This window comes from Enoplosus armatus, chromosome 15 (genome assembly GCF_043641665.1).
Source record: "Enoplosus armatus isolate fEnoArm2 chromosome 15, fEnoArm2.hap1, whole genome shotgun sequence".
NCBI classification, from domain to species: domain Eukaryota; kingdom Metazoa; phylum Chordata; class Actinopteri; order Centrarchiformes; family Enoplosidae; genus Enoplosus; species Enoplosus armatus.
In genome coordinates, this window is record NC_092194.1 from 7,016,104 (window position 1) to 7,031,130 (window position 15,027).

The 15,027-nt window shown below is 41.3% G+C and overlaps 2 protein-coding genes across 2 annotated transcripts in view; both read left to right on the plus strand.

Moving 5' to 3' along the window:
• Window positions 1-65: 65 nt before the first annotated feature.
• On the plus strand, window positions 66-7,478 carry qpct (glutaminyl-peptide cyclotransferase). Its single transcript, XM_070920395.1, has 7 exons — window positions 66-197; window positions 2,080-2,226; window positions 2,666-2,947; window positions 4,655-4,822; window positions 5,281-5,380; window positions 6,035-6,151; window positions 6,242-7,478. Exons 1-7 carry the CDS (start codon window positions 66-68, stop codon window positions 6,421-6,423), a joined length of 1,128 nt encoding a protein of 375 aa, XP_070776496.1. The 3' UTR covers window positions 6,424-7,478.
• Window positions 7,479-10,437: 2,959 nt separating this feature from the next.
• Window positions 10,438-15,027, plus strand: part of LOC139297518 (connector enhancer of kinase suppressor of ras 3-like) — a 46,371-nt gene continuing 41,781 nt past the window's right edge. Inside the window, 1 exon segment of the mRNA XM_070920226.1 lies at window positions 10,438-10,605. Within this exon segment, the coding sequence (XP_070776327.1) occupies window positions 10,554-10,605 (52 nt within the window). The 5' untranslated portion in view covers window positions 10,438-10,553.

Sequence of the window (15,027 nt, forward strand, 5' to 3'; positions counted from 1 at the left end):
CGAGCCTCGGGTCCTCCCTCCTGCTTTTCACATGATCTGTAAGCTTTCACAGAGGAGAGACAGGAATGTGGAGAGGAGCGACAACAGCGACGGCTGAGCGAAGCCACAGTCCCTCCATGATGCGTTTATTTTACTCTGTGGCTATCTGGGTGACATTCATCCACTGCACCAATGGAATCCCCTGGACACAAGAGAAGGTAAATGTCATAATTTGGTTGTCTCAACATATTGTCAGCCTGTATTTAGAAAAGCGTCTCCAAAAGTGAAACCATTTTACAAACTTGCCACATGCAGTGTTTTTACAATTCTATTGTTTTGTAATCTACTTTTGGCAAGGCTGAAATTAGTGCTCGCAATTGTTGATTAACTCAAAATATCTTTTTTACTTTTTACATTTTTTAAGCATCTGAACCCAATATCCTGAATTGTTTTGTGAGAAAATTATTTGAATTGTATGAAAAATAATTCAATTAAATTGTGTTTATATTGTGTCTGTTTGTGTGTGTGTGTGTGTGTGTGTGCATGTGAGATTACCAGCATTTAGACTGTTCATTCTGAGAAAAGGAAAACTTCTCAGATTCAGTTTTGATAGACATAATATATGTATATATTCATTCATGATATTCTAACAACCTCTGCACTGTTTCCCCGGCACTGTTGTGTAATTCTCCTGAGATGCACCTGGGTATGCCTGGCCATTCACGTTCCTCATTTATGTTCTTCTTCTCCTTTCCTCTTTGCCTAGTTGCTATGGCAGCACAGTCATCACCATTGATCCTCCAATTGCAGGTCTTGGTATTTATAGAGCTTAAGTGGACCCCCTTTTAACCCTCTCTGAGCCCTGTGCGCCCCAGCTCTTTGGATAACTATGTTCAGTCAGTGTGACCACATAATTGTACCTTCGGCCATTCTGTAATTATAGGACTGATGTACGACTCAGTCAGTATGGGCCCAACTCACACCGTGAACAGGTTTTGTGAGTGAATGTTTGTGTTTTAAAGACCAATCGATCAATCGGTTGATCAAAAAATATTCTACAAAATATGTGTAAAAAATATGGATTTTAAGATCCCAATATGCTTCTAATTTCCACCACATTACCAATTAAGGACTACCCAGAGGGCCTATTATTGGAGAGGCTGGAGCAGTGTTACAAACAGGCTTTGACTATGCTCTGATATGCTCTCTGTCCGTCTACTCAGTTCAGTTTGTAACCAGGACAACTGCGGTTCTCAGCAGGTGAACTTTGAAACCAAGTGAAGAATGAAGGGCCGTGGGATCGGAGGATCAATATGTTTTTTTAACCCGTGGCTGTAATTTAGTACGCTCTGAATTCACCCTTACAGCTTGAAACCTGCAACCAACTCCATGTTGTTATTCCTTAAACTGCACAAACTGTTTGGTTTGCCTAAAGAGAGTAATAGTGTGGTAACAAATAACCTTCCTGCTTTTCTAAAGTAGCCCTTGTGTGTATTTGAAGCCATTCAATCAATGTCTATTCACACTGGCCTTGAGTCTCTCTCTGAGGAGGTGTTAGAGTGAACGTCACAGCTCATCTAAAACACAATGTTTGATACAAACCTATCACGAGATCAAATTGTTGCTTTCTTATGCAAACATACTGTACGGCTTTTTTAAGACATTGTTATGTAGGTGATATTACTGTTGCTGACTTTCTGTTGAACTTTTGAAATAAGATATTGCACTGCTGGCACACCTAGTGAGTGGTTTCCGGTAATATGAGACAGTGCTGTGACACACTAAAATACTGTATGCTGTGTGTCATCTACATTGTTGCTCAATTTAAATGCATCATCGTAAGACTTCCCCTGTTCTTTCATGGCAGAAGCTGTCTGGAAATAGCAGTAAACATTGCTTAATAATACATGTTTGCAACATGCAGTGATGAACAGTGTCAGTATGATATGATCACAGTACTGATCTTTACTTTCCATATGATTACCTTGCAATAGTCTTTCTAAACACACTTAATTTCTTCCTCACTATTAATTGAAAACCAATGCTTTCTTTTCTCATCCCTTTTGTATTACGTTGTTTGGTTCCACTGGTTCTGTTCAGCTCCACCACCGAGCTCTCACTCTGACACAAGATGAGATCCGTACCGCCCTGTCTCACACTGACCTGGAGCAGATGTGGCAGAGGGACCTGAGGCCACTGCTGGTTACCAGGTACCCAGGCTCTGCAGGCAGCCAGGCCGTGCAGGAGGTGAGTTTATGTGCAGGGTAACATATCATGGTCAGAAAACATGTAACTTCCCCACTACCACCCATCAAACATGCACTGTGTCATGATACACAGCTTTGTGATAATAAATGTCAAGAAACATGTCAAAATCCTGTTACTTTACCTCTTGGAAAACGCTAAAGGCATAGATAAGCAACTGATGTCACACTGGTTTATACTTGTGCGTGAATGCTCTACATTTTATGCCCCAATATGTTGTTTCAGTAGGAAATGTAACCAATTCAGGAAGTTATCACAAAATGCTATTTCATTCCTGAAAAATCAACAAGCAACAGGTCTTATCAGGAAAGTTTCTTTTTTAGAAGTTTAACTGCCACAGACGTAGGTCAGCTGATTAGTGAGGTGGTGATAAGGTGAGATACGGACTACTAACAAGCCATCTATGTGTGTGTGTTCGCAGCATATCAAAACAGTCCTCGGTTCCCTCGGAGCAGGCTGGGAAGTGACGGAGGATAAGTTTATGTCACAAACACCCTATGGCATCCTGCCCTTCACTAACCTAATTGCCACCCTCAACCCATCAGCCAAGCGCCGCCTGGTGCTGGCCTGCCACTACGACTCCAAGTACTTCCCACCACAATGGCACGGGAGGGAGTTCCAAGGCGCCACTGATTCTGCCGCTCCCTGTGCCATGATGCTGGAGCTGGCACGAGCTCTGGATGAAGAACTGAAGGCTCAGAAGGTGGGGACCTTGCATGTGACTTAAAGCTGCAACATACTATAAGTTACAAGGGTATATTATACATTACTGGTCTATCTGTCTGTCTGTGTGCATATATTTTTCAATGATAGTCAGGCCATTTGGGGGGGTGTTTTAGTTTTTGTGGTTGTGGCCAGCACTGACTGTGTGGCCATGAATCACAGGAAAGTCATACAGCAACAACACCAAGGCAGCAAGATCTAGGAAAAACAAGGCCACACATGTGGCAGACAAGACCAGTTCAAGGAACTGGGTAAACATCACTGTAGATTTTCTTCATGTCACTCGAACATGAGAAACGATATCACTCCAAGTGTTGGAGTGGGTAAGAGGAAAGAAGGTGGCAGTAACAACACATTTCCCAGACTAAGGCAAGTCTAATATAAAGGATAAGGCTGGTGTTATCTGTATTTTTCTTATTGTCAACAAATTCCATGAAAAAAACAAAAAACTAAACCAATTAGTCCTTCTACTACTACTACTCTACTACTTTCCAACTTTCTTTGCTGTCTGTGGCACACCGAAGGTCACAAATCTAAAGACAGAAATTTGTTTGCTTAGGGACCAATCTCAACTGCGGATGAATACACTTAGTGCACTGTGTGGCTCACTGACATGTTTTTAACAGGCTTCAGCTACTCAGAAAACACTCGTTAGCAGGATTAATTAATTCATTCATTAGTCTTTTTTGACAATAACAAAAATCCAGAATGCTTTATTTTCATTGAGTCAGTCAATAAGAGGTTTTGCTAAATCAAAGTGAAATGTGTGTATCACTTTGTAGGTGATGGCCTAAGAAAATCTCTACATCTAATTATTTTTTCATATTTGGTTATTGATTTATTTACAAGTTTATTTGACAGGGTCCATATATAATGCACATACATTTCAATACAAATGTGTTGCATTATACAGAGATATAGCTAAAAGCTCATTTTCATCCCCAGACAGTATGTACATTACATACAACAAGCATTATAAAATACTGTACACTACGTACATAGTCACAGGATGCATATGGAATTTACAGAACAGTTGTGATTGTTTGATTAGTTAATAACGATTAATGAGGTTAAAATTAATGATTGCATTCTTGATTCTCCTTGATCCACCATTGTAGCATGTATGTATGAACACTCACTGTCAACAACAACATTTTAACATTTTGCAAAAGCAATAATTATTTGTTCAGTTTTATAGGAATTAACACACATTTGCCACAAACAATGTCTAATTGCTCCACAAACAAGTGATTCATAAGGAAAACACTTGGTATTCATGTAGCTTGCTCCTCTGCCCTTCTCCTGTTTCACAGTTGAGCTCAGACCCCTGTCTATCGGGTGGACAGTGACAGGGCCTGTGACCCAGGGAGATCAGCCAAGGGACATGTTTATCAGACTGGGCTGTCTGTCACAAAGGTCACTGTGGGAATAGGAATCACATTGAATACAAATACATTAGCTGCCATGGAGGCGGACACATAATCAATATAGCTGATAAAGCTGATAAATGACCATTGCGGAAGCACATTTTTTTCAAAAGTGTTGCAAAACTAAATAATCAAATGAATATTTCACAAACAAAAAAAAAAAACCTGACCGCTTTTGTGTCACTTTTATCTCAAAACCACTAGGGGGCAGCAAAACTCTGGGAATGCAAACTGGTATCCTCTTCTTACCTCCCATGTAGAGCTCCAGTCCCGACTTGACCCTGCAGTTGCTCTTCTTTGATGGAGAGGAGGCTCTTTTCCAGTGGACCTCTACAGACTCCCTGTATGGTTCTCGCCACCTGGCCCAGAAGATGGAGACCACCCCACACCCCGCTGGCGCCACAGACACCAACCAACTGCACGGCATAGTACGCCACAGTTTTACTCACTTTTTACATTAGCGTAATCACTTAATTGCAGCCAAGATCATCCCTTTGTTAGCCCACATCAGTTTCAGTCCAATCTGTTTAGCCCTGATCTCCTCTTCCACTCACAGCCCACACAGACACCTCAGCAGGGGACGTGCATGTCTTAAATAGTTATGTATTTCCCGGAAATCTCAAATCAAAAAGCCACCCATTTGCATCATCTGGGATGCTTGGGTGTCTTGATATCAAACGTCATTTATTATACAGTCTATGATAACACGATGTCACATTAATTGGTATGTGTTTCTGTATCGTAGCTGTGGAGAGATAGTGCAGCTGTTTATCAACAAATGTAGACAGATTCCTGTGTGGACAGACAGAGATAAAGCAGACAGTATCTGAGAGTTTCTCATGAGAACTCACCAGCATCGTGTCCCGCCCACCCTCTTCTCCCGCAGGATCTGTTTGTGTTGTTGGATCTGATCGGGGCTCCCAGTCCACGCTTCGGCAACCATTTCCCCAGCACAACATACTGGCTGTCCAGACTGCAGAGCATTGGTGAATAATCAAATGTTTGGCTGTTATTGTTACTGTTTACTTTAACAGAGTCACTTTAATCACCAGTCATTAATACATTAATCATATTCCAGACAGTCATCGTACGGAGGCCAATGTAGCAACTGTGCTGCTGACAATCAAATTATTGCACTGTTGTCACACTAAAAATCTTACTTTCTGTGCTGTTAAGACAGCACTGTAAACATTTGTTTAGTCTAAATTGCTAATAAAGCATTAGATGCCCTGAAAACCTATTTTCTCAATCAGCTTCTTTCTATGTGCGATAAGGTGCTACATTAACATAATATTTTCTGCCAATGTTAGAATAGTTTTGGTTATTTAACATAACGTGTTTTCGTCCTTGCTTTCCTCAATTTTTTCAAGTGGGTGAAGTTTTGTTTGAAAAGGTGATGTCACGTATGTCCGTGCACCAATCAGGATTTACCAACATTTGAATCAAAATGTGATGACAGTTGTGAGGTTGTTTGCTTATGTTACCAGCACTGTCAGTCAAAATGGGTCAAACCACAGCCACATAGTCCTGATGAAGAACACCAGCTAATTCTTAATAAATAATACCCAAGGATGTTATTTTCTTTAACCTGAACTAACTGATGCCCTTTTTACTCTTTGTCCTCCATCTTCTATCCTCAGAAAAGCGGTTACACTCCATGAACCAGCTTGTGGATCATCCTAACAGCATGCAGTATTTCTGGCCCAATCACCCTGTTGGCCACGTAGAAGATGATCATATACCATTCCATACCAGAGGTATGCACCTAGTAACACAACTGCTGCAAATTTGATTACACATATTGTGTAGCTCTGTCGGGTGATCCTCATCCTGTGCCTCTCTGTCAGGTGTACGTATCCTCCACCTTATCCCTTCGCCCTTCCCGTCCGTGTGGCACTTGTTTGATGACAACGAGCAGAACCTGGATCGCTCCACCATTCAGAACCTAAACAAGATCCTGCAGGTTTTTGTTCTGGAGTACCTCAACGCCAGACCCACCATCCCTTCAAACCCACAGAATGCCCCGTAAAAAGTATACCCCAGCATACCATTTGACGACTTTCTTTCTTTTGATGCTTCGTTTCACAGTAGTACAGATCTTCTTATAGACTGAAAGAATACACTGTATTTAACCTAATACACCTAATAATTGAGATGCGAGGTTGAGACTCAACTCTGCACATCAGGTAGATGCCAACTGCTGAAAACATGTTACATAGAGAATATGTTTAGAGATGTATGATTTCATCTACACGGACAAGTACATTTTTTATTTTGAAATATTTGTCTAAACATATTTTGGCTCATGTAAGTAAATGTGAAATGTATTTTCTTTCCAAATGGGTTCATGAGAGACTTAAAGACTCTGAAGCTTCGTCTTGCTTTCACGCCCTAAGTCCCAACAAGACCAGCACACAGGATCGTCTGTGTATTTTACAACACTGCTCTCTTTATATCAGCTTAAACCCCTTGTTTACACTGTGAGGAGACATCTTAGTGTCAGTGTTAATGTCTAGGATCTGGTGCCTCAAAGACCAGTGCAGAGGTAAAAGAAATAACAAGTGTGAGCAGTTAAAAATGCTATGACACCCTTTATTTTACAAAGTTTCCCGTCGACATTGAAATACAAACATGAAATGATCACCAAACACTTGCTTATAGTCCCAGAATGCCTGATAAGCTATGTTGTGTGAAAAATATATACAATATGGCCACCCACATGATGCTACCATATGAGGCAGAGTATATGGCAACACACATGAGACGGCGTCACACTGTGTGTCTTAGCTACAGGGTATGTGACATTTCCTCTCCTACAGTGAAGTACTGTTCATTGCTTATAGAGAAAACCTGTCAGGGGCAGGAAGTGGGTTTATTTGTATTACAACATCTTTAGCCCTTCATATCCTGTCATCTTAGATAGTGAAGTGGATAACTTCCTGTGCTGATGTTTCACATGCCTACCTTTGTTTATATGACATTATTAGCCAGATTTAAATGCAGATCCCAGAATAATATACAGAGCCAAAACTGGACTTCCTGTATTTTGAGGCTGAAATAAATGTTGATTCAGAATACAAGGGAGATCATACAGAGTTTGTTTATCTTTACAAGTCTTTGTTTCACTGTGGATACAGAAGTAGCTGATGCTTGGTCATTGTGATTATCTAAGGTGACCTTTTGAACGAGGAAGTGTTTTTTCTGTAATTCTAACCTAAGACAACAAGAACAGCCAATAACGTTCTTCCAGTTTTACATCTGGTGCTCAGGTCTTTCTTCCTCCCTCAGCCTTAAAGCTCGGGCCCTCTCTGCCTCAGCAGACCAAACACGCCTTCCATCTCTCCGCCTCACCTCGACAACAATCCCATGATTCACTTAATCCTATCGGGGAGGACCTCCCCTGAATTCCACACCACCCATATCCCCTTAAATCCAGCCCGCTCCCATGAGAACTGAACGTGGCTCTGAGTCTCCCGTTTGCTGCAGTGAGAAGTGTTTGTGATGCCTGGCAACAATGTACACCAACATTCTGTATATCTTTCTTTGAAGGAGATTACGTGCTTCAAAGGCCATGAGTCATCTGAGACTGCAAAGTGTTGTATAGTTTCCATCCAAACTCCTGAGAGCTGAGAAATCTGTGTGTTTTGAAATGCTCACTTAAATGACCTGCAGTGACTTTGCGTCTTTTCTGTTTTTTGTCTTATACTGTGCTAATCACACTCATCCTCACTTCTGTCGTTCTTGTTTCTGTCAGCTCGGTGTTTTCTACAAAAGCTTACCTCAGGCATTCTACCTGTCAGTCATCACCAGAATAACTTGGTTAAGATACAGTGAAAAGAATATCTTTAATCATCTTTAATCTAAACAAAGGACTCTTACTCAAAATATGTCGTGGTTCAGTCCAACCAGCAGGGAAACCAGCATGTTGGAACAAGGAAAAAGAAGAGAAGAAGAACAAACTGTTGTATGGCACTTTATTGGGGCTTCCAGTATTTTCTTTTGCCTGACAGCAAATTGATGCGTGCCCAGGTTTAATAACAGCCGAGCTTTAATCTGCAGCTGATTACAGTGCAGAGTAAACAACAGCTTCCAGCTGTACAGTAATGGAGTGATGGGAAGAGCCGGGACTCTCCCATGCAGGACGTGTTTCAGATTGTTAATTCAATTCAATTTTATTTATATAGCGCCAAATCAAAACAAAAGTCAGCTCATGACACTTTACAAATAGAGCAGGTCTAGACCGACTCTTTATAATGTTATTACAGAGACCCAACAGTTCCCACCATGAGCAAGCACTTTGGCGACAGTGGCAAGGAAAAACTTCCTTTTAAGAGGCAGAAACCTCGAGCAGAACCAGACTCCAGGTGGGGGGGTCATCTGCCTTGAACGGTTGGGTTTGAGAGAGAGAGAGAGAGAGAGACATAGAGAGGGAGGGAGAAAGATGATAGATGTAGAGACACAGACAGACAGACAGACAGACAGACAGGCAGCACTAGCAGTAGAAATAGCAGCTATAATTATAATAATAATGGAAATATGACTGATAATAGTAGTTACATCTGTAATAATAGCTGAGATTAATAATAGCAATAACAGCTTTAATAGTAACAGAACTACGACTAAACATAATAACTGTAGTGATGAGAGTCAGGCAGGCCCATGGCGGCAGCACCCAGGCCTACAAGGACCACGATCCACAGGAACCTGTTCGAAAACAATAAGCCAGGAAAGGTTACTTAATGTTAAAAGCCTTAATAATAATATAGCCAATACATGCCGGAGTTGCAACACTTACAACGCGTGAAATAGCTATTCATTAAAAGCAACCTTTTTATTTTGATATACTTAATCTGGTAGCTGTGTAGCAGCTAGCTGTTGCCACACAATAAACCTGTACAGATGCTCTCACCAATCCTGGTCTACATCATGTCACATATAGTTTATATCACCGTATCAGCAAGAGAGAAAAGATGATTTTTGGTCAAATGTATGAATTCTTTATGGTCATACATCACATATTGTCACTTTTTTACATTACAAGAGTGTCATCTTACTGTTCAGAAATTTAAATTATCACAAAATTAATAACTGGGCAGCCTGCTATTACTTGACTTGCATTGAAGCAAATTACCAGCAGAGAGCAGCGGTGAGTCACATTCAGTTTAGTGGAAAGAAAAAGTCCCTGCTGCTTCTGATGTTTTTCTTACATGATATTACATCTTGGGGAATGCAAATATGGTTGAAGAAATTCCGCTAATATCACACTAATAACTTGGTGTCATGTCAGTAAAGCGTTAACAGTGTGCTACGACCCATACATATACACAAGTAAGATGTTTAATACACACTGTACAAAAATATGCACAGATATTTAACTGTGACCTGCCATTTAAACCATGTTGACAGACTTACAGAATGATCTAAGTTTTCCTGCATAACTGTTTTTTCGGGAGCAACAAAATGTAAACTGGGAAGCACACTGTTTGATATGTACACGCCTCCAGTTTCAAATGAGTGCTTTGAACACGCAGAAACTACCAACATCACACGATACATTCGGGTGCTCTCCGTAAACTCCTGTTTCCATGTCCCAGTGTGGTAAATACCATAGACCTTTGGATGTTCAAGTGGTTTTGGTCAAAAATAATTATATAATTGGCTGTTACAAAAACATTGAAAAAAAACAACATTTTTTGGCTTTGGACGAAAATGGGGAAATGCATCATTGTAAGAATTGGTTTTGATAAGTGTGCACAATTGTGAAAATATCAATACATAATTATTCCAATAAAATATGAATAAAATTAAACAACATTAACTATGAAATTACTCAAGTTTACATGTGTCTGAGAAAAGAAAGTTATCTTAGGGCTTGCTAGGTTGTTTTTTTTTTCTCTCGCCCGAGTAGTGAATTTACCCAGTATTCCCAGCAGCACTTAAATGCAGCATTGATCCCAGACCGGGCTGAGAGGAGCTGCGGGGAGATCAGACCAGCCTCCTCTTACGCGTCCACAGAGTTGTGTAGTGAGTGAACACAAACGGACGAACAGCACCGACCTGTTGCGAAGAATGTGACAGCATTTTTTTTTAATTTAAACTATAGAACTGCGTCGCCAAACTTTGGCACATTTTGGTCTAAGTGACTGTGTTAAAGAAGCCATGGAGCCGATAACGAAGTGGACGCCAAAGCAAGTTGTCGACTGGATGAAAGGTAACGTTAAGTCTGGAGCACTTTGCGTGTTAACGTTAATTTACATTATTTTTTACACAGAAACAATAGCACATTAGCGACATTTCTGCTCTTTAAAGGCTTCTCTGTCTCAACTCAGAGTCGTTCCTCAGTTATCTCGAGCTGGTTTCGTAGAAACTGCTCCTGAGAGTCAACATACCTCCACCGAAGCGCTTAACAATGGGGCTGCATTTTCTTTTACTCTCACGTACAGATGTTCGCAAGTTCAGCAGTTTCGCTTAAACTAGCTGTGTAATCCGTCCCTTTGATACGGCTGCTAAACTGCTGCTTATTGCGACGTTTGAATTGTGTTGCGTGTTACTCTTTTGCCCTGAGTGACAAACAGTAGCTGACTTCTACACTACACTGAGGGTAAAGAAATGTTTGAGTCAGTCCCAAATACACTTGTTTCCATTCGTTTCTATGTCAGAACTCTCAAAGTCAGTAACACGTTATAGCACAGACACTTAAGGTCCAGGGTCTCCAAACTGAAACCAGTGTTGTTGTCTAACCTAATTAGTGAGGAATGACAGTGAGCACTCACCCTCTCATTGGTTTTGATTAAGTAATACTGATGTGTAAGAAGCACTCATTTTAATGTTGACCTCAGTTTTGAAATCACTGTCCTATGGTGTCTCAAACTTGCTCCCTCTAAGGAAGTCAAAATGATTGGAACTCCATCAATCATTTTGCTGTTTTAGTGCGTTTTAGGATCTGACACGCCATAAAAACTCATACCAGTTTCAGGCTGAGAGGAATGCTTGCTATGGCCATGACATCATAACGCTTTGAACCTGAGTTCAGTCACATCATAGCTGTGTCTGGTGAGTGATAGCAAATGGTATGTGGAGTATGGATGGAAGTAGTCAGTGTTATTGTTCCAAACACATAAAGAAAAGTGAAGTGTGTGTATATTATACAGCAAAAGGAGTAATGGGCTGTTTATATGGCCAGCAGTGGGACTAAGCTGTTTGTCTTTGCTTCACTGTCAAGGACATTTGGAAAACCAAAACAAATCATAGGTGACTTCCTTTTTAAAATCAGAATTTGTATCTCAGGGCAAGTTCTTTTCTCGTTATTTGGAGCTATGACGGTGTTGTAGAGCAGTAACTGCTGATTGGGGCATGCCTGCCAGTGCTAATCTATGGTTGGGAAGCTAAAGGGGATTGTGCAGGGGTTAGTTTCAGTGTGTCCAGTGAAAAGAGCCCTGCCAGGGCACACATGGATGGAGGATTAGTTGTCTACACAGGCCCCGTTGCCGTCAGTCAGTCTCCTGTAAATCTGACTCAGCGGTTGTCTCTGTGGGTCTTAACCAGTGGATTTGCAGACCACTACAAACATGGTAGAAGTGAACTAACTGAAATGACAGCGGGCCATTCATGGGAATGTTTCATTTATCCCTGTCACATTCAAACCCAATGCATGAACATGGGGTGTTGAACACAGGGTCAACTTACATTTCACCATTCATACCAAGTGATGGGTAAATACAAGGTCATTCTGTCATGAATTGAAAGTGGTCACTTGTGATTCAACAAAGCAGATGATGCAGCTTTGCACAGTCATCCCTGAAATTTAACTTTCCTCACTGTGGTATAGCAAGGCTAAATAGCCATTTGCTTTGGTTAGAGGCGTTGTCAGTGAGTGTAGACTACAATTACCTTGCAAGAAATTGGATCTGCCTTTAAGCACTCGGAGCCACAAAACAAATAAAGCTCTCAACTAAAATTCAAAATACAGCGCTGCTTGTTGTCATCATTTAAACTACTCCACAGATCACAGATTGGTCTGACTTCCAGCTGCAGGGTCAGTCCAGTCTTTATGAATGTTTTCAGGACTAATATCTTGAGGTGAAAATTTAGCTTATGCAATTAAACATGAAATTAACCTAATTTGTCTTTAACAGGGCATATTTTCTTAATTCTGTAAACTTTTCAAAAGTATCAGCTCATGCTCCACAATAGTGTGTAAGAAAAGCAAAGTATGTGGCTAAGAGTCACCAACCGTGTCCATGGAAAACAAAAGACCATGTGTTGTCCTCAGTGACTGCTGTACAGTACACAGCCACAATATAACATGTTACCACTGATGTTGTTTGACTGAAGATCGACTTGTGTAATCCCTTTCATACCAAAGACAAGCAGCATCAAACCAAAGTTTAAACCCATGTAGAGAGTCAGGTCATGGCCTCATGTTGACCTCTTCACACCAAGGGCAAACACGGGTGTTTCCAGAGTTGTTGCGCCTGCGTCAAAGAGGTAAAATTACTCTCAGAAAGCACCGTATGAAGACCTTCACTCTCTTTGGCCCCAGGTTGTTTTCCTCGCTAGGACAGGGACTGTTTTTGTGTATTGAGGCAGTTGTTAATCACTTGCATTGTTCAAGGAGATCAAGCAGTGGTTGGTGGATGTTTATTGCGAGTGAAAGGGCGTTTGGTTCTTTCAGTTCAAACACTGTTTTTTGTTTGGGGACTGGAGATGCCCTGAAGCACATTTCCTTCACCACAAGCTCTGATCTTCCAGCTGGACCTGTGGTGTCGTGTGATTGGTATTCCATATGTCATGTGTGGGACTACTCGCCCTGGAGGGAAACATGCACTTTTCTAATGACAGTATAGATCTCACAGCACAAAGTTTTTTTACATCAGTAACTTGATTAAATTCTGGGTTTGTTGTGACACTTTCAAACTTAAATTATGGTTAGATGTGAAGAAGTATGTCCATGGACGTTAAGTTAAGACAGTGACCCACATGCCCATGTTCACAAAGTGAAAAGTTTAAGTCATATGCTGCTAGTCGTTTTCCAAATATAGTCCTGATTCCACATGGGGCAATGCTGCAGCTGAGAAGGGCTGGCACTGTTCAGGGGATGTTTAGCTCTAACTCAGCTGAATAGTTTCTCATTTACCAAACATACTTTTTTTTTCTCTTCCCAACTTGTCCACCTTTGTAGTTACTTGCAGTAAGGCTGCCAAGTTTTAACAAGGCATCCCAAACATGCAAACCTGCACAACTACTGTCTGACTGAGTGGCTTTTATCCAGTCCAGACTCTGCAGTTCAGTACACGTTGGATTCTTCTAGAGTTAAATACTGGCTCATCAAATTTCAAAGCCCTGTATCTGGACAGGGATTAGTCGCGTGAATATTAGTGATGCATTTATTTTGAGCAAGAGGCCATGATGAAAGTCCTGCTGATCTAGTGGCCTATATCTATCACATACCCCTTTCAGACCAAACAGCCCTGTTTGGCACACATCTATACAAGGCCTGGCTCTATTAGCTAATCAGTGATGTGTATGGAGCTACAGTTGCAGATGTGTGTCTTGTGTGTGAGCATTACCCATAACCAGAAGTCTGATATAAATGGTCAGATGTAGGTTGAACACGTGTTCCTTCCCACGTTATACAGCAGGTTTGTTTGATGCCATGTGGATGGAAACACAAGAGTAGTAACAAGCGTGTGTGTGTGTGTGGCTGTATCCAGCCTCTCAAATAGCACCAAAGTGCCAAGAAGGCAATTAGCTTGTCAGAGAGGTGTCAAACATGTGCCAAATGCGCTTTTGTCTTTGACCAAGTGTGTGCTCGGAAAATAACATCACTCTGTCTGAGTCTGCACATGCTGAATGACTCCAGTGATTGGTACCTTCAGCAGCCTTATCTGTAGAGATGATAGTGAGGTGTGGGCAATGATGGCCCATGATCCTTATCTGGCTAAATCGGAGACTTCCTAAACTGGAGTGTGAACAGACGTTGTGTAGACATCTCACCCTTATTAAGGCATCCACTGACTCTGTTTTAGTGTCGGCTCTATCGGACAAGTGGAGTTCTATGTTTGGATAGCCTCCTCAGGCATCATTAATCCATTTTAGCAACACTTTCACTGTAGGCTGTGTGTATATGCATCAGGGAGGACAGGTGTTGAATTAATCCAAACGCAGGCTTTAAGAACAGCGGAAATCTGTACGCCCCTTCTGGTGGCCTCACTTTTTCAGAAGTAACAAAGTGAAATAATTTATTCAATTGAAAGTCATTCTTCCTTTGACAACCCCTAAAGTTAAAACTCCTGTCTTTGTCATTAACCAGTTTTCAGTCATCCAGCCATTCAGCTTTTATAATCAGCCCATTGTGTTGCACTGATGGGCAGATAACAATGTTACCTTTCCATAGAAAATGGCCTTTAGAGTTCAGGGGAAGTGCTGTAAGAGGATTCCCCCTGGGGAGAGGTGACTGAAAGGGATTGCCGTGGTTTCGTTCCTGTCGGCCCCTCCACGGCCTGCTTCTCACACGGCCCCTGTGTCCCAGCCTCATAGCCTCAGGAGCTCTAACATATGGGGCCTTCTAGAGAAATCATCAATAGTTAATGTCACTGTTCTGATCTAGTGATGAGGAGACAAAGACAAAACA